At 37.6% G+C, this 20,074-nt stretch overlaps 1 protein-coding gene across 1 annotated transcript in view; it reads left to right on the forward strand.

The window, feature by feature from the left end:
- TBCK (TBC1 domain containing kinase) overlaps positions 1-20,074 on the forward strand; it is a 212,855-nt gene that overhangs the window by 84,595 nt on the left and 108,186 nt on the right. The window contains exons 19-20 of the mRNA XM_069593562.1: positions 1,573-1,656; positions 4,127-4,212. Of these exons, the coding sequence (XP_069449663.1) occupies positions 1,573-1,656; positions 4,127-4,212 (170 nt within the window). The remainder of the gene's footprint in view (positions 1-1,572; positions 1,657-4,126; positions 4,213-20,074) is intronic.

The following is a 20,074-nucleotide window of genomic DNA, read 5'->3' on the forward strand; positions in this document are numbered from 1 at the left end:
TTAGAGCAGAGAAGGCAATGGCAACCCACTCCAGTACTCTTGCCTGGAAAAATCCCATGGACGGAGGAGCCTGGTAGGCTGCGGTCCATGGGGTCACAAAGAGTCCGACAAGACTGAGCGACTTCACTTTCACTTTTCACTTTCATGCATTGGGGAAGGAAATGGCAACCCACTCCAGTATTCTTGCCTGGAGAATCCCAGGGACGGGGGAGCCTGGTGGGCTGCCGTCTATGCAGTCGCACAGAGTCAGACACGACTGAAGCGACGCAGCAGCAGCAGCAGCAGCAGAGATTTAGAGAGAACCTGATGGATTATTCTAAATGCATTCATCTACTTTGGTGACCATTTTTATGAAACTTTGGAGAAAATTATTTCCTCCAAAGAAGACTTTTTTAGAGACTACTTTTCATTTATATATACTTTGTAAATGATTTGTAAGGAAAACCGTATTGGTCTTGCATCCTCCAGAGTCTTTTATTTCAACTACTACTTCCTTTTTTTTAAACCACTACTTCCTTAATGAAGACTTTTCTTACCCTCTTGCGATTTGTATTTCCAGAAATTTGTCTTCTGTATGTTTCATATCACAGTTATTTATATACTAATATAAATATATAGTGAAGGACAGGGAAGCCTGGCATGCTTCATTCCATGGTGTCACAAGGAGTAGGACGCAACTTGGCAACTGGACAACAATATACTAATACAGTAACCCTTCTTTTGGTTAGTGGATTTTTTTTTTAATGACAAGGGTTTTTGTTTTTTTTTGCTGTCCCCTGATATAATTCCTTTTTTATAGTAGGTCTTTAGATAAATATTTAAATATTTATTATGAATATCCTGTAGCATGAATCCTTAGAAACCTTAATCTCAGAATCTCCATCTCTTCAAATTCTGTTTCATATCAGAATTTGCATACATTCCTGGAATTGAGTACTGGTAGCATAATCCCAGAGAACTAAAACTTCACTATTTGAATGCTTTTTAAAAATGCCTGTTCTCTAGTATTACTTTTTAATCTAGACAAGAGGCCTTGCTGTGTTTAGTTAAGCATAGTTCATTATGATACATATTGATTTAAGAATGGCATCTATATTTGATCTATATTTGAAAGAACAATTATTACTAGTGTTTTTAAATCCAATGTTCTCAGACTCTGCATCAGTAAAAATTATGGATATTTTAGTTTATGTAGCACAATAATGATTATTATGTTTAGGGATTTTAAAATGCATAAAGTTCTGATAATAAAGATTTTTGTTTTATAGGATAACGATTTCTGCAGTACATATATATATATATATATTTTTTTTTTTGGTTTTGTGGTGGTGGTGGTTTTTTCTTTTTGCTGCTGCTATAGTAGTTTGAAATCAAAAAGTTACTGGAGTGGTTATCTCTCGTTGTGCACAATATTTTCTGTAGGGTTTTTCCCCATATAATTTTGTGCTTCCATCAGTTATTAAGTAATTCTTATTTAAAAATAGATTCAAGGAATGCGTGCTGAGTGAGTGAATGACTGCTGATCCTTTACCTCATTAACTAATTTGTTATATTTGCCATACTCTTTTTTAGCTCTGGCTTATGCCTGTATGTCTGCTTTTATCCCCAAATACCTGTACAATTTCTTCTTGAAAGACAACTCACATGTAATACAAGGTAAGGAAATGTTTCTTTGCCTTTTTATAGGGAAAGTTATTATATCAAAAGTGATCAAAACTCAGTTAAATTTATGGTTTTGACCCAATAAAATATGGTGACAGTTTATCACTAAAACTCATGAAGAAATAATTAAGTTTAATATTTTCTCCAAGTCCACAAAAAATTATGGTGTTTTCTAATAATTGTTTAATATCTAATCTGAGTTTGGTTCAAATTCAGGTATGCCAGTTTAAGAAAATAAAAGTCCAGCTGTTTGTCTCTGTCACAATTAACATTGATTACAAAAAGCTTTGCTGTGGGTCAAGCCTACTAGGAATTAATAAAAATGTAATGTGACTAATAATAATAAAATTTTCAAAGTATGTAATAAAAAAGCTATGCTGTAGGAGAGGAATAAGAATTTTAATATGATCTTATTAGAAGGGAGAAAGAGTATTCATTTTATATCTCATTGCAAAAATTTTTTAAAATACAAAGCTTCATTAAAACAGAAAATTTATATGAGACATGATTGTGTGGAAAAGAACACCATTAAACCTCACTCGAAATTTAAGTGGAAATTTCATAAATATCTTGATTTTTTTTTATGACATTTACCCCGGATGGTGCAGTGTTAAATAATCTGTCTGCCATTGCAGGAATATCAGGAGACATTCCTTAGGTCAGGAAGATCCCATGGAGTAGGAAATGGCAATCTACTACAGTATTCTTGCCTGGAAAATTCCATGGACAAAGGAGCCTTACAGGCTGTTCGTGGGGTCACAAAGATTCAGATGCAACTGAGTGACTGAACACACACACGTACACCTACATAGGTCACCTATCAGAAAATACTATTTGGGGAGATATTTTATCTCTTGATGGGAATTTTCATTATTATAAACCAAAATTAGAGTGTTTTATGAACATTTAAAAGATTCAGTAGTAAATCCATGGAATCTATTGTTTTAATTTTATTACTAGTTTGTTTTTCAGTAGCTTCTCTTAAATTCTCTTAGTTTACAAATCAAAAGACATATGCATTTCAATTTGTTTCGTTTGTCCTAAGGAACCATTAAATGCATTTTTTAAATAACTTGAAATTTGACATAGTGCTGATATGACAGTGCTGGTATCATCAGTTCTGCCGTATCTTTTCCTTTAAAGAAATTTTTCTGAATATAACAAGCATACTGTATCTCATTCTAAAGCCTATCCTGAGCAACTAAAACTTATGCCAGCCTTGTAGTGTATTTTACATATATGAAATAATATATGGTATTTAATATGCAAAATAATTATATCTACCTATTTTTGTGTGTATTATATATACACGTTTGTGTGTATGTGTATGTGTGGTGTTTTTTTTTTGGACATGAATTTGAGCAAACTCCGGGAGATGGTGAGGGACAGGGAAGCCTAGCATGCTGTAGTTCACGGGGTCACGAAGAGTTGGACACAACTTGGTGACTGAACAACAGCAACATGTGTGCAGTTATAATACATATATAAATCCAGCCATCAGTGTTTGGTTGAACACAAGGAAAGTGTTTTCATGATGGGTTAGGTTTCTTCAGTAGATTCTTAATTAGCCATGTAATTCACCATAGTAATTATCTTCTATCAGGCTCAAATAAGAAAGACATTTAATAAACTGGAGCATAGCTGTGGAGAATTGCCTGAGGTGTGACTTTCTGGTTTAAAATGAAGTGTGCGTGCATGCTTAGTCGCTTCTGCCATGTCCGACTCTCTGAGACCATATGGTCCATGGCCTGCCAGGTTCCCCTGTCTATGGGATTCTCCAGGAAAAAATACTAGAGTGGGTTGTCATTCTTTCTCCATTTTATTAATAAAAGTTAATATGCTTTCATCAACATTAAGTTGAATGCGTATGATTGTTGATATAGCCTACCTTTGGCTTCTAGGTAAATTGGGACGATAAACATACCATCCCTAACTGGAAAGAGAAAAAATGAAGTTAAAAGTTAAATCCAGAAGTTCCCCTTTGGGATATGTCCTGCATCTTCACTTTACTGAAACAAATTTCTATATCTGTATATGTAAATAAATTTGAGGTGTAATTATTCTATATATGACAATGTTATTCCTTATTTAAGTATCTGTTTACAGTGAAAAACTGATAAATGTGAAACAGGTTTAATATCACTAGAGAAAATAATTTGTTGAATGTAATAGGGAAAAAGTCATTCGTCATTTGAATAATTTGTGATTCAGGAAATGAAATGACAGCTCTAAAGGTAGAAAATAAGTTGTGATATAGCTTTTAACAAAAAGCTTTTCTTAATAATTAGCCATAAGTGATTGAAGTAGTAACAAAATAGAAAATTATTTAATGAAGTGTGTTTTCTTCGTGGAGAAACTAAATCTAATTCAAAGTGTAAATAAAACTAATTTATGTGGATTTCATGTCTTTATTTGATGTACTATGTGAAAACAATGATTGTTTTAAACTTTATTGTCATTTCAGAGTATCTGACTGTGTTCTCTCAGATGATTGCATTTCATGATCCAGAGCTAAGCAATCATCTCAATGAGATTGGATTTATTCCAGATGTAAGTACCTGGTGCATTAATAGAAATGATGTAAAAAAAAAAAAAAAAAAGCAGCAATTGGCAACACAACAGAATAAAACTGTTTTTAAAGTTTTGTTGTCATAAGAAGTCCATCTATCTAAACAAGTTTCTGCTACTAACTATAGACTTGTATGATAAAGTTTATATGGCTATGTTCCATGTCTTCACTTAGTAAAGGGAAGTATCTTGTTTTTCTTGATACTATCAAATTAGTTTGAAAAACCTGTTAGTGGAGTATTGTATTAAATTGTGCTGTCAGCAGTTTTCACTTGGATTTTATGATATTTAGGCTTGTTTTTGAAGAAGTAGGAAATGGGAACTTAGTGAATTGTTAAGAATTAATAGCTGCTTCTGTGTTTTGCTTGAGATATTACTTGGAAGCTTTGCCAGATTTGGGCTTACTTCATTAGCTTCTCAGGTTCCTTATCAAACCAAAAGTCAGAGCTGACTCTTGTTAGTCAGAGTGTAGCTTAGCCTATTACTCACATGTAGCTTGTGGCATGGAGTCAAACCTCTTTTAAAAGACAGAGTACAATGTCATAGGTTTTTGTAAAAGTAAAAAAAAAAAGTCCTTTTTGAGTTAGGAATCTTATTATTCCATCTTAACCTTCTTTGTTTCCTGATCATACTGAAATGGGGAACTGAGTTCTGTTCACAGAGTCGAAAAATACCTTTCCTTTTAAGGCTTATATCCACAAAACAGTATGTTTATGGTAAGATTAAAAGTGAAAAATGTTTATATTAACACTAAAAATGCAGTTAAAGTGTTAACACTTAAACAGTATAAATACTTGCAGGGTGATTTGAAGTTTAAAACTACTTTCATAAACATTTCATTTGATACTCAAGTCAAATATGTAAGGTGTATGAAGCAAGTAATTTCATCATTTAATAGATAAGAAATTTAGTGTTTGAGAAGGTAATAAAACTAAATCTCAGGACATAAAATTTTAGCATATCATTGACAACCCTCTGTCTGGTTCATCTTTCAGGGGGAGAACAAAGACAAAACAAATGTGTACTAATTCTAGTTCATTGCTCTGTGTGTTGTGCTGTAACTCTGTGGTATGATCATCAGGCCTAAAGTAGCCATCCTTACTATCCAGTGGAATTTGCTTCTAGGCCTGTGGAAAAATACCTTTTAGTGGAGTACATGGCTTATTCAGTGAGAGCTCCAAAGTATATACACATATTATAAAACAAACAAAATAAGATCAAACCCTACAATTACGTATGGAGATGAAAAATTATTTAAAAATTTACCAATATAGATATATATTATCATATTAAGTATTTATTTTTATATAACTCTACCTTTCTTGCTTCTTCACATTATAAATGTGATATATATTACAAGACAGTTCAGTTCAGTTCAGTTGCTCAGTCGTGTCCGACTCTTTGCGACCCCATGAATCACAGCACGCCAGGCCTCCCTGTCCATCACCAACTCCCAGAGTTCACTAAAACTCACATCCATCGAGTCGGTCATGCCATCCAGCCATCACATCCTCTGTCGCTCCTTTTCCTCCTGCCCCCAATCCCTCCCAGCATCAGGGTCTTTTCCAATGAGTCAACTCCCGAGGTGGCCAAAGTATTGGAGCTTCAGCTTTAGCATCAGTCCCTCCAGTGAACACCCAGGACTGATCTCCTTTAGAATGGACTGGTTGGATCTCCTTGCAGTCCAAGGGACTCTCAAGAGTCTTCTCCAACACCACAGTTCAGAAGCATCAATTCTTCTGCACTCAGCTTTCTTCACAGTCCAACTCTTGCATCCATTCATGACCACTGGAAAAACCATAGCAATACTAGATTAAATCTTATGGCTGGAATTGAAGAAATTACAGAGGAACTGATTGCCTAATTAGTAGTGGTGTTAGATTTCTGAGGGAAAAATACTAAGCTGTAGACATAAAAAAAGGGATTTCTTTTCAAAAAAATTCCCTTGAAAGCACCACTGACCACTTGTGATAAAAACAGAAAACTATATTAATTTAGTTATACAGGTGGCACTAGTGGTAAAGAATCCACCTGCCAGTGCAGGAGATGTAAGAGACATCGGTTGATCCCTGATTTGGGAAGATCCCCTGGAGGAGGGAATGGCCTGGGAAATCCCATGGACAGAGGAGCCTGGCAAGCTACAGCCCATGCGGCCACAAAGTGTCGGACACAACTGAGCAATATACAAAAATATGTATGAAATTATAAGGAGAGTCTGATAAAATCCTTAGATATATTCTTGAACATAGGTAGAATTCAAAAATCACATATGGAAAATAGTTTACCTTGGTTAATCAGAATAATTAAACTATGAAAGAATGTGGTATATGAGAAGAGGCAAGCAAAAAACAGTATTATTAAAAATAATAATAATTTAAACACAATTTAACTGCTTACTATGCACCAATTACTGCTGTAACCCTCTTTTAGCATGCATCTGATCTTCACAAGTTTGAAATCTAATTAAACAATGACCGTTAAATATATATGCATAATATTGATTTGGGAAAGACTAATAGCATGGCGGAAATAAAAGTCTAGATATACATAAAAGGTAAGCGTCATTAGGATTTCAACTTGAAAGTTTTCTAATGATTTTGCATCATTTGAGGGGAAATTAAATGTGCTCTTTATATATATATAGAAATCAGGTCAGGGATCCTTTCAGGTCTTGGATTTGATTTTACCCTACTTAAATCTATAAATGAGCCTCTTACCGTTTCATGGATACTGGTAGAAAATTCAAGACTCCTTTGTCAGTGATAAAGGGCATTCTCACTCACAGCACAACAAGCAATGTGAGCAATGGCATATTTCTCTTGATTTCCCTGGGGCTCCCCTGGTAGCTCAATGGTAAAAAATCTGCCTATAATGCAGGAGCCTCTGGAGACTTCTGTGGGTTCCATCCCTGGGTCTGGAAGATCCCCTGGAGAAGGGCATGGCAACCCACTCCAGTATTCTTGCCTGGAGATTCCCATGGACAGAGGAGCCTGGTGGGCTAAAATTCCATTGCCTTGCAGAGTTGGACAGGATTGAAACAAGTTAGCACACAAGCATGCACTTGATTTCCCTTATTGCCAAGTCCCATAGAGATAACCCAGAAGATCCAGATGCTTCCTCCAGATGCTGTGGATTGCACTACAGAGGGGAATCTTCATTATTTAATAATTCAGTAATTTTTATCAGTTCAGTTCAGTTTAGTCACTCAGTTGTGTCCAGCTCTTTGCGACCCCCATGGACTGTAGCATGCTAGGCTTCCCAGACCAACTCCCGGAGCTTGCTCAGACTCATGTCAGTTGCGTCGGTGATGCCATCCAACCATCTCATCCTCAGTCATCCCCTTCACCTCCTGCCTTCAGTGTTTTCCAGCATCAGGGTCTTTTCTAATGAGTCAGTTCTTCACATCAGGTGGCGAATGTTTTGGAGCTTCAGCATCAGTCCTTCCAATGAATATTTAGAACTGATTTCCTTCAGGATTGACTGACTTGATCTCCTTGCAGTCCAAGGGACTCTCAAGAGTCTTCTCTAACAACACAGTTCAAAAGCATTAATTCTTTGGTGCTCAGCTTTCTTCATTGTCCAACTCTCACATCCATACATAACTACTGTAAAAACCATAGCTTTGACTAGACGAACCTTTGTTGGCAAAGTAATGTCTCTGCCTTCTAATAATGCTGTCTAGATTTCTTATAGCTTTTCTTCCAAGGAGCGAGCATCTTTTAATTTCATGGCTGCAGTCACCATCTGCAGTGATTTTGGAGCCTAAGAAAATGAAGTCTGTCCCTGTTTCCTTTGTTTCCCCATCTATTTGCCATGAAGTAATGCGACCAGATGCCATGATCTTTGTTTTTTGAATGTTGAGTTTTAGACCAGTTTTTTCAATCTCCTTTTTTACTTTCATCAACAGGCTCTTTAGCTCCTCTTTGCTTTCTGCCATATGGGTAGTGTCATCTGCATATCTGAGGTTATTGATATTTCTCCCAGCAATCTTGATTCCAGCTTGTGCTTCATCCAGCCCAGCATTTCTCATGATGTACTCTACATATAAGTTAAATAAGCAGGGTAACAATATACAGTAATGACATACTTCTTTCCCAATTGGAACCAGTCTGTTCTTCCGTGTCCAGTTCTAACTCTTGCTTCTTAACCTGCATACAGACTTCTCATGAGGCAGGTCAGGTGGTCTGGTGTTCCTATCTCTTGAAGAATTTTCCACGGTTTATTGTTATCTACAGTCAAAGACTTTAGCATAGTCAATAAAGCAGATGTTTTTCTGGAACTCTCTTGCTCTTTCTGTGATCCTGCAGATGTTGGCAATTTGATCTCTGGTTCCTCTTCCTTTTCTAAATCCAGCTTGAACATCTGGAAGTTCGTGGTTCATGTATTGTTGAAGCCTGGCGTGGAGAATTTTGAGCAATACTTCACTAGCATGTGAGATGGGTGCAATTGTGCAGTAGTTTGAACATTCTTTGGCATTACCTTTCTTTGGGACTGGAATGAAAACTGACCTTTTCTAGTCCTGTGCTCACTGATTAGTTTTCCAAATTTGCTGGCATATTGAGTGTAGCACTTTCAAAGCATCATCTTTTAGGATTTGAAATAGCTCAACTGGAATTCCATCACCTCCACTAGCTTTGTTCATAGTGATGCTCTCTAACACCCACTTGACTTCACATTCCAGGATGTCTGGCTCTAGGTGAGTGATTATACCATCATGGTTATCTGGTCATTAATATGTTCTTTGTATAGTTCTGTGTATTCCTGCCACCTCTTCTTGATATTTTCTGCTTCTGTTAGGTCCATACCATTTCTGTCCTTTATTGTGCCCATCTTTGCCTGAAATATTCCCCTGATATCTCTAATTTTCTTGAAGAGATCTCTAGTCTTTCCCGTTCTATCGTTTTCTGCTGTTTCTTTGCATTGATCACTGAGGAAGACCTTCCTATCTCTCCTTGCTGTTCTTTGGAACTCTCATTCATGTATCTTTCCTTTTCTCCTTTGCCTTTAGCTTCTCTTCTCTGCTATTTGTAAGGCCTTGTCAGACAATCATTTTGCCTATTGCATTTTTTTTCCTTGGGGATGGTTTTGATCACTGCCTCTTGTACAGTGTCACGAACCTCTATCCGTAGTTCTTCAGGCACTCTGTCTATCAGATCTAATCCCTTGAATCTATTTGTCACTTCGAATTACATGGACTGTACAGTCCATGGGGTCGCAAAGAGTCGGACACGACTGAGTGACTTTCACTTCACTTCAGAACTGTGTAATTGTAAGGAATTTGATGTAGGTCATACCTGAATGACCTAGTGGTTTTCCCTACTTTCTTCAGTTTAAGTCTGAGCTTGGCAATAAGGAGTTCATGATAAGAACCACAATCAGCTCCCAGTCTTGTTTTTGCTTACTGTATACAGTTTCTCCATCTTCAGCTGCAAAGAATATAATCAGTCTGATTTTGGTATTGACCATCTGGTGATGTCCATGTGTAGAGTCATCTCTTGTGTTGTTGGAAGAGGGTGTTTGCTATGAACAGTGCATTCTCTTGGCAAAACTCTATTAGCCTTTGCCCTGCTTCATTTTGTACTCCAAGGCCAAGCTTGCCTGTTACTCCAGGTATCTCTTGACTTCCTACTTTTCCATTCTCATCCCTATGATGAAAAGACATCTTTTTTTGGTGTTAGTTCTAGGAAGTCTTGTAGGTCTTCATAGAACCATTCAAATTCAATTTCTTCAGCATTAGTGGTTGGAGCATAGACTTGGATTACTCTGGTACTGAATGGTTTCCCCTCGAAACAAACAGAGATCATTCTGTCATTTTTGAGATTGCACCCAAGTACTGCATTTCAGACTCTTTTTTTTTTTTTTAGTTTTTTATTTTTTTAATTTTAAAATCTTTAATTCTTACATGTGTTCCCAAACATGAACCCCCCCTCCCACCTCCCTCCCCATAACATCTCTGTGGGTCATCCCCATGCACCAGCCTCAAGCATGCTGCATCCTGCGTCAGACATAGACTGGCGATTCAATTCTTACCTGGTAGTATACATGATAGAATGTCATTCTCCCAAATCATCCCACCCTCTCCCTCTACCTCTGAGACCAAAAGTCCGTTATACACAGCTGTGTCTTTTTTCCTGTCTTGCATACAGGGTCGTCATTGCCATCTTTCTAAATTCCATATATATGTGTTAGTATACTGTATTGGTGTTTTTCTTTCTGGCTTACTTCACTTTGTATAATCGGCTCCAGTTTCATCCATCTCATCAGAACTGCTTCAAATGAATTCTTTTTAACGGCTGAGTAATACTCCATTGTGTATATGTACCACAGCTTTCTTATCCATTCATCTGCTGGGGGACATCTAGGTTGTTTCCATGTCCTGGCTGTTATAAACAGTGCTGCGATGAACATTGGGGTACATGTGTCTCTTTCAATTCTGGTTTCCTCGGTGTGTATGCCCAGCAGTGGGATTGCTGGGTCATAAGGTAGTTCTATTTGCAATTTTTTAAGGAATCTCCACACTGTTCTCCATAGTGGCTGTACTAGTTTGCATTCCCACCAACAGTGTAGGAGGGTTCCCTTTTCTCCACACCCTCTCTAGCATTTATTGCTTGCAGATTTTTGGATCGCAGCCATTCTGACTGGTGTGAAGTGGTACCTCATTGTGGTTTTGATTTGCATTTCTCTGATAATGAGTGATGTTGAGCATCTTTTCATGTGTTTGTTAGCCATCCGTATGTCTTCTTTGGAGAAATGTCTATTTAGTTCTTTGGCCCATTTTTTGATTGGGTCGTTTATTTTTCTGGAGTTGAGCTGCATAAGTTGCTTGTATATTTTTGAGATTAGTTGTTTGTCAGTATGGTACTGGCACAAAGACAGACATATAGATCAATGGAACAAAATAGAAAGCCCAGAGATAAATCCACACACATATGGACACCTTATCTAGAACAAATAATTTCAAGCTTTGTATGGAAATACAAAAAGCCTCGAATAGCCAAAGCAATCTTGAGAAAGAAGAATGGAACGGGAGGAATCAACTTGCCTGACTTCAGGCTCTACTACAAAGCCACAGTCATCAAGACAGTATGGTACTGGCACAAAGACAGACATATAGATCAATGGAACAAAATAGAAAGCCCAGAGATAAATCCACACACATATGGACACCTTATCTTTGACAAAGGAGGCAAGAATATACAATGGAGTAAAGACAATCTCTTTAACAAGTGGTGCTGGGAAAACTGGTCAACCACTTGTAAAAGAATGAAACTAGATCACTTTCTAACACCGTACACAAAAATAAACTCAAAATGGATTAAAGATCTAAATGTAAGATCAGAAACTATAAAACTCCTAGAGGAGAATATAGGCAAAACACTCTCAGAAATAAATCACAGCAGGATCCTCTATGATCCACCTCCCAGAATTCTGGAAATAAAAGCAAAAATAAACAAATGGGATCTAATTAAAATTAAAAGCTTCTGCACAACAAAGGAAAATATAAGCAAGGTGAAAAGACAGCCTTCGGAATGGGAGAAAATAATAGCAAATGAAGCAACTGACAAACAACTAATCTCAAAAATATACAACCAACTTATGCAGCTCAACTCCAGAAAAATAAACGACCCAATCAAAAAATGGGCCAAAGAACTAAATAGACATTTCTCCAAAGAAGACATACGGATGGCTAACAAACACATGAAAAGATGCTCAACATCACTCATTATTAGAGAAATGCAAATCAAAACCACAATGAGGTACCACTTCACACCAGTCAGAATGGCTGCGATCCAAAAATCTGCAAGCAATAAATGCTGGAGGGGGTGTGGAGAAAAGGGAACCCTCCTACACTGTTGGTGGGAATGCAAACTAGTACAGCCACTATGGAGAACAGTGTGGAGATTCCTTAAAAAATTGCAAATAGAACTCCCTTATGACCCAGCAATCCCACTTCTGGGCATACACACCGAGGAAACCAGAATTGAAAGAGACACATGTACCCCAATGTTCATCGCAGCACTGTTTATAATAGCCAGGACATGGAAACAACCTAGATGTCCATCAGCAGATGAATGGATAAGAAAGCTGTGGTACATATACACAATGGAGTATTACTCAGCCGTTAAAAAGAATTCATTTGAATCAGTTCTGATGAGATGGATGAAACTGGAGCCAATTATACAGAGTGAAGTAAGCCAGAAAGAAAAACACCAATATAGTATACTAACACATATATATGGAATTTAGGAAGATGGCAATGACGACCCTGTATGCAAGTCAGGAAAAAAGACACAGATGGGTATAACGGACTTTTGGTCTCAGAGGGAGAGGGAGAGGGTGGGATGATTTGGGAGAATGGGAATTCTAACATGTATACTATCATGTAAGAAGTGAATCGCCAGTCCATGTCTGACGTAGGGTGCAGCATGCTTGGGGCTGGTACATGGGGATGACCCAGAGAGATGTTGTGGGGAGGGAGGTGGGAGGGGGGGTCATGTTTGGGAACGCATGTAAGAATTAAAGATTTAAAAATTTAAAAAAAAAAAAAATGCAAAAAGTAAGAAACAAATCCCCTGGGCCTAAAAGAAGGAAAGAAATCATCAGGGAAATTCCATTTTGATCTGTCAGATCCATCTTGGAAAGATGAAGACTATGTTGATAATCCCAGTGCCTGTCAAGTTTATTATCTGGCCAACATTAAAAAAAGAAAAATCTGGTAAAAAAAAATAAAATAAAATAAAAAATAAACTCAAAATGGATTAAAGATCTAAATGTAAGACCAGAAACTACAAAACTCCTAGAGGAGAACATAGGCAAAACTCTCTCAGACATAAATCACAGCAGGATCCTCTATGATCCACCTCCCAGAATTCTGGAAATAAAAGCAAAAATAAACAAATGGGATCTAATTAAAATTAAAAGCTTCTGCACAACAAAAGAAAATATAAACAAGGTGAAAAGACAGCCTTCTGAATGGGAGAAAATAATAGCAAATGAAGCAACAGACTCTTTTTTTTAACTATGAGGGCTACTTCATTTCTTCTAAGGGATTCTTGCTCACAGTAGTTAGTAGATATAATCATTTTGACACAAAATCTTTATTTATGCTTCCTTCTCTATTATGACCCCCTCCTAGAATTACTGGACTATTTTTGTATAACATCTTGTAAAAGCTTTAATTCTAGTAAGGTAAAGTATTAGTTGTATATATATGATTAGTCTTGTGAGAGATTCATAAGTCACGTTGAATGAGGACAATTCCTTGTGAGATGAGCATGTCCAGTATATGACAAATACTAATCATCTCTAGCCCTTATCCACTGATTGCCTGCTAATATCCCCTAATCATTGTGACAATAAAATGCATACATGTTATTTCTGAAAAATGACTACACATATCTTCAAACATCCTCTAGGCAAGAGTCTGTCTCTATCGAGAATCCTAAAGTTAACAACAGAGAAGTGAAGAGAAAGGAAAAATATTTTAACCTGGAAAAATTCCATTTTCTGTGACTATTCTTCTGTCACAGAGAAAGGGCAAAATGAAAGATTTAACAAAGGTAAAATGTTAATAGGAATATTTGTTTTTGGTTTTTGAAATCTTGATTTGTTTTATTATGTTTTGTTGGCCTATTTCTCAGGTGTGTAGATAATATGAAAATTTGAGACTATTTTTAAATTTAAGTTTGAAAACAGATTTTATATTTTTAATATAGAGATTATTAACAGTGAGTGAATAGTTGTGGGAGAGGTGTGATGAAATGGAGAATTTTTCTAACATTTTCATTATTCTGTTAATAATCACATACTTTTAGCTGCATGTTATTAGTTTGTATATGAAGTCTTTCTTTCTCCTCCCCCACCAGATCATAGCCTTCAGTGTTCTGTCTGTAAGATAATTGTTTAGGTGGATTTCTGTACCTCCAACAAAACTACAGGCTACAATTCATCAAGGACAAGGGTGGGCATTTTCGTAATGAGATCCCAAACTGAGTTTCCTGCTGAATAACTAATCTTATTAAAGCAAGCCCTCATTAATCTTCCATCATTAAAATGCAGACTCCTATTGCAGAAAAGATTGTGATTTCTGGCTCCTTTCCATTTGCCGTGGGTCACAGAGCTCTGAATACTGAGTACTGCTGTAGCTTGAATAGTTGGGAATATTGTGCATTGATGTGATGCTTAGATTATATGTATCATGGTAGTTATGCAATTTACATATAAATAGGGTGAGTAATGTGTATTTGGCAAAATTGGAGCCACAGTGATTTTTATCATTTCTGTCTTGCTGTATGTTCCTGCTTCTGAAAATATATCTGGACTTTGAAATGAGAACAAGAAAGTACACTTCTTCATTCTTCAGTTCAGTTCAGTTCAGTTCAGTCACTCATTCGTCTCTTTGCAACCCCATGGACTGCAGCATGCCAGGCCTCCCTGTCCATTGCCAACTCCCAGAGTTTACTCAAATTCATGTCCATTGAGTTGGTGATGCCATCCAACCATCTCATCCTCTGTCATCCCCTCCTCCTCCTGCCTTCAATCTTTCCCAGCATCAGGGTCTTTTCCAATGAGTCAGTTCTTCGCATCAGGTGGCCAGAGTATTGGAGTTTGAGCTTCAGCATCAGTCCTTCCAATGAGTATTCAGGACTGATCTCCTTTAGGATGGACTCGTTGGATCTCCTTGCAGTCCAAGGGACTCTCAAGAGTGTTCTCCAGCACCACGGTTCAAAAGCATCAATTCTTTAGCACTCAGCTTACTTTATAGTCCAACTCTCACATCCATACAGGACTACTGGAAAAAACATAGCTTTCACTAGATGCACCTTCATTGGCAAAGTAATGTCTCCACTTTTTAATATGCTGTCTAGGTTGGTCATAACTTTTCTTCCAAGAGCAAGCATCTGCCGGGAGCCAGCGTGAGGAATCCCACCCATGGCAAAGGTCATGAGGAAGGAAGCCTGACAAAACGCAAGTGCGTGATCAGGCTTCAGGGGTTCCCCCTAGAATTTCCTGAGCATCCACCCCCCAAAAACCAGAGTCTGCCTGCTTTACTGTGTTATGCTTTCCACCTACTCTTCTGACATTAACAGGGGGCTGTCCCCCACCACCTTTTTCTGGAAAAATTTAATTTAGAGCTTTTAGATAATAAATCTCCTGGGCATAATAAGAGTGTTTCAATCCAAAAACCCCTCTGATGGCTTTCTAGCCTGCCTGCAGGACTCCTACAGCTGCACATGTGATTGCTTGCGGCCTCCCGACCACCGCAAGAGGCACAGGAAGCTTAAAACACCCTAGGAATGTAGGGGCTTCCGAGGAGTCAGAACCATTAGAATAGGACTGATTAAAGGTTTCATTTGTTGAGCCAATACTTGCTTCCAAATTTTCATATCTTTTATTTGTAGATATAGTTGGTATATAGAAAAAACAGATAGTAGCCCTGGCATTAGCAACATTAGATCTTTGAGTTAAGTACTTTCTTTGTTATAACCCACTGCACCTTTGTTCTACAGGAATGTAACTTTATTTAGTACTTTGAGGGTGATGCAGAGTAAAGAAAAAACACTTCTAAGGAAAAAGAGTTTTCTGGTTGATAGACATTTATCTAGGAAGCGAGCCATAAAAATGTTAACAGGCCTCTTGGCCAGAAGATAATGTAAACCACCTGAGATCTTCTGTATATGGGAAGGTATGCAAAAAGAAAGCCTGGTCTCAATGAGGGTCAGGACTGCTGCCCCTGCATAACTCTGCATATTCTATTATTTCTTTATGTATAACTTGGAGTATATAAACTGATTTTGAAAATAAAGTCTTGAATCGTGCACCGATGCTGGGTTCCCCCATGTCATTGTTTTCTCCCCTTTTCTGGCTGAATTCCCATCTGGAGCACGGAGGCTCACCAAGTCTACTTACTTGCCCTGGCTTCTAAGATCCACGTGAGAGGGAGCCCAAGGTGGGGCACCCTCCGCTATTCAAGTGGACGCTGGCAGCCTAACGTAGATGGTGCAAACCTCTTGTCTCGAGATTTTATTAGTTTTCCACGTAAACCAAGTTATTCAGCCTCTTTTTCTCCACCAATATTTCCTACTACACTATCCGTTTCTAATCTCTCTCTATATCTGTAGTTAAATAAGTTTTTTCCTAGGATGCCGACTCCATCCCTGCTTCGAATTCCCTGGATCCACTGGGGCTAGACCCTGGCAAGCATCTTTACTTTTATGGCTGCAGTCACCATCTGCAGTGATTTTGGAACCCTTCCAAAAATAAAGACTGTCACTGTTTCCACTGTTTCCCCCTCTATTTGCCATGAAGTGATGGGATCAAATGCCGTGATCTTAGTTTTCTTTTAATGTTGAGTTTTAAGCCAAACTTTTCACTCTTCTCTTTCACTTTCATCAAGAGGCTCTTTAGTTCTTCACTTTCTGCCATATGGGTGGTGTCATCTGCATATCTGAAGTTATTGATACTTCTCCTGTAAATCTTGATTCCAGTTTGTGCTTCATCCAGCCCAGCGTTTCTCATGATGTACTCTGCATAGAAGTTAAATAAGCAGAGTGACAATATACAGCCTTGACGTTCTCCTTTTCCTATTTGGAAGCAGTCTGTTGTTCCATGTCCAATTCTAACTGTTGCTTCCTGACCTGCATACAGATTTCTCAAGAGGCAGGACAGGTGGTCTGGTATTCCCATCTCTTTAAAAATTTTCCACAGTTTGTTGTGGTCCACACAGTCAAAGGCATTGGCATAGTCAATAAAGCAGAAGTACATGTTTTTATGGAACTCTCTTGCTTTTTTAGTGATCCAACAGGTGTTGGCTCTCTGGTTCCTCTGCCTTTTCTAAATCCAGCTTGAACATCTGGAAATTCACAGTTCACATTACTATTGAAGCATGGTTTGGAGAATTTTGAGCATTATTTCGCTGGCTTGTGAGATGAGTACAATTGTGCGGTAGTTTGAGCATTCTTTGGCATTGCCTTTCTTTGGGATTGGAATGAAAACTGACCTTTTCCAGTCCTGTAGACACTGCTGAGTTTTCCAAATTTGCTGGCATATTGAGTGCAGCACTTTCACAGCATCATCTTTTCGGATTTTAAATAGCTCAACTGGAATATCTTCACCTCCACTAGCTTTGTTCATAGTGATGCTTCCTAAGGCCCACTTAACTTTGCTTTCCAGGATGTCTGGCTCTAGATGGGTGATCACACGATTGTGATTATCTGGGTCATGAAGATCTTTTTTGTATATTTCTTCTGTGTATTCTTGCCACCTCTTCTTAATATCTTCTGCTTCTGTTAGGTCCATACCATTTCTGTCCTTTATCAAGCCCATCTTTGCATGAAATGTTCCCTTGATATCTCTAATTTTCTTGAAGAGATCCCCCATTCTATTGTTTTCCTCTATTTCTTCATTCATAAGGAAACTTTTTCTGAAATGCAATGAATAGCATTCAACCTAAATTATGAAAAGTTATCAGGTGAACAGTAAGAAACGTGACAAAGGCCGTGTTCCAGTACTATACGTGCCTCTTGAACCTACTGTCTCTGCTAAAGATAACGTCAACAAATTCAGTGGTAAGTATGCTGGCAAAACCATTCTCATTTAACTATAATCTTAATGAGTGCTTATACCACTGCTGATTTTCTCCTTTCCTAAAAGTTTATCGCTGTCATTCTCCAAACTTCTATTTAGCTGAGTTTGTAGTAACTAAAATTATGAAAATATTTCTCAGAAGTATTTATATAACTTGGACTTCCCTGGTGGCTCAGACAGTAAAGGGTCTGCCTACAATGCGGGAGACCTAGGTTTGATCCCTGGGTATTTGCTTGGTTTGTTCATTTGTTCCATCATTCGTTCCTAGCCTTTATGTTGTTTTTGTTGCATAAAGAAATTTTTTATTTTAATCTACAGAGATTGGTGACAATGAATTTTTTCGAATTTTTTTTATTTTTAGATTTTTATCTAGTGTGGTTACAAGTGGAGAAGGAAATGGCAACCCACTCCAGTATTTTTGCCTGGAGAGTCCCATGGACAAAGGAGCCTGGTGGGCTGCTGTCCATGGGGTCACACAGAGTCTGACACTACTGAAGCAATTTAGCATGCAGGCATGCTTTGGAGAAGGAAATGGTGACCCACTCCAGTATTCTTGCCTGGAGAATCCCAGGGACTGGGGAGCCTGGTGGGCTGCCATCTATGGGGTCACACAGAGTCGGACACGACTGAAGCAACTTAGCAATAGCAGCGTCAGTCGTTACAAGGTAAATTAGAAAATTGCACCTTATTTAGAATATCCCATAATAGGAGTCCCCACCAACCTGTCCTAGACCGTTCTAGAGTGCTATGATATATCCTTTGGCTGTTGTGTTTTCCTTGTTGTTGTTGTTGTTCAGTAGCTAAATCGTGACTCTTCACAGCCCCATGGACTGCAGCATGCCAGGCTTTCCTGCCCTTCACTATCTCCCAGACTTACTCAAATTCATGTCCATTGAGTCAGTGATGCTATCTAACCTTTCATCCACTGCAGCCCCCTTCTTCTGCTGCCTTCAGTCTTTCCCAGCATCAATGTCTTTTCCACTGAGTCAGCTCTTCACATCAGGTGGCCTAAGTGTTGGGAGCTTCAGCTTCAGCATCAGTCCTTCTAATGAATATTCAGGGTTGATTTCCTTTAGTATTAACTGGTTTGATCTCCTTGCAATCCAAAGACTTTCAAGAGTCTTCCTCAGCACTACAGTTCAAAAGCATCAATTTTACGGCACTTGGCCTTCTTTATGCTCCAGTCTCACATCCGTACTTGACTACTAGGAAACTACAGCTTCCCTGACTTGACTCCTAACCCATTCTACTGCCCTTGGATTCTTTAAAACCCTTGAATACAAAGGGCTTATTGAGATCTCTTATAGTAGAGGTTAAATTACCTTTCAGAAAGCACTCATATCACAGAGCCCAAGACTTACTAATCCCATAGGCAATGACAAAGTAATGTTTGGTGTCTTCTTGCTAAGAACATATACATAGAAGTTAAGTATCCACCAGGTTTCCCTTTTTCTTAAGTTCTTACTCTGCTTTCAATCTAATGTATCCTTATACTGACTGAGAGACAAGTAAAAGGAAGTATATGCTTAGTAAAATAAGTCAAAGACAAATGCTGTATGATACCACTTATATATGGAATCTAAAAATAATATAAATGAATCTATGTACAGAACAGAAACAGACTCACAGACAAAAACAAATGTATTTACCAGAGGGGAGAGAAGGAGCAAGGGAGGAACAGATTTTAAGGAGTACGAGATTAATGAAGGCTGATAACTATACATAAAAGAGATAAGCAACAGAATTTACTGCATAGCACTGGGGATTACACCTAATATCTTATAATAGCATATAGTAGAATACACTCTACAGAAAACAAAACAAACCTGAAACAGTACTCTGTACACCTGAAACAAGCACAATATTGTAAATCATATAAACTTCAATTTTTTAAAAAAAGTGTATAATATGATGCAGTAGTTCTCAAACTTTTTGGTCCGTCTTAGGACCCTTTCACATTTTTAAAAATTAGCAAGTATCTCAAAGAGTTTATAGGTAGAGTTATATCTGTCAGTATTTACTGAGACATTTTAAAAATTATGTATTAATTTTTTAATGAAAATAGCAGAACCATTATATGTTAACAGAATAAAATTTTTCAGAAAAGTAATTGTTTTCCAAAACAAAATAATGGAAGAGTAATATTGTTTTATATTTTTGCAACTTCTACTTAATAGAGGAAAGTTAGATTCTCATATCTGCTTCTAAATTCAGTCCTGTTGCAGTTCATTGTTCTGCTTGAAGTACATAAAGAAAA

The sequence above is a fragment of the Ovis canadensis genome, chromosome 6 (genome assembly GCF_042477335.2).
Source record: "Ovis canadensis isolate MfBH-ARS-UI-01 breed Bighorn chromosome 6, ARS-UI_OviCan_v2, whole genome shotgun sequence".
NCBI classification, from domain to species: domain Eukaryota; kingdom Metazoa; phylum Chordata; class Mammalia; order Artiodactyla; family Bovidae; genus Ovis; species Ovis canadensis.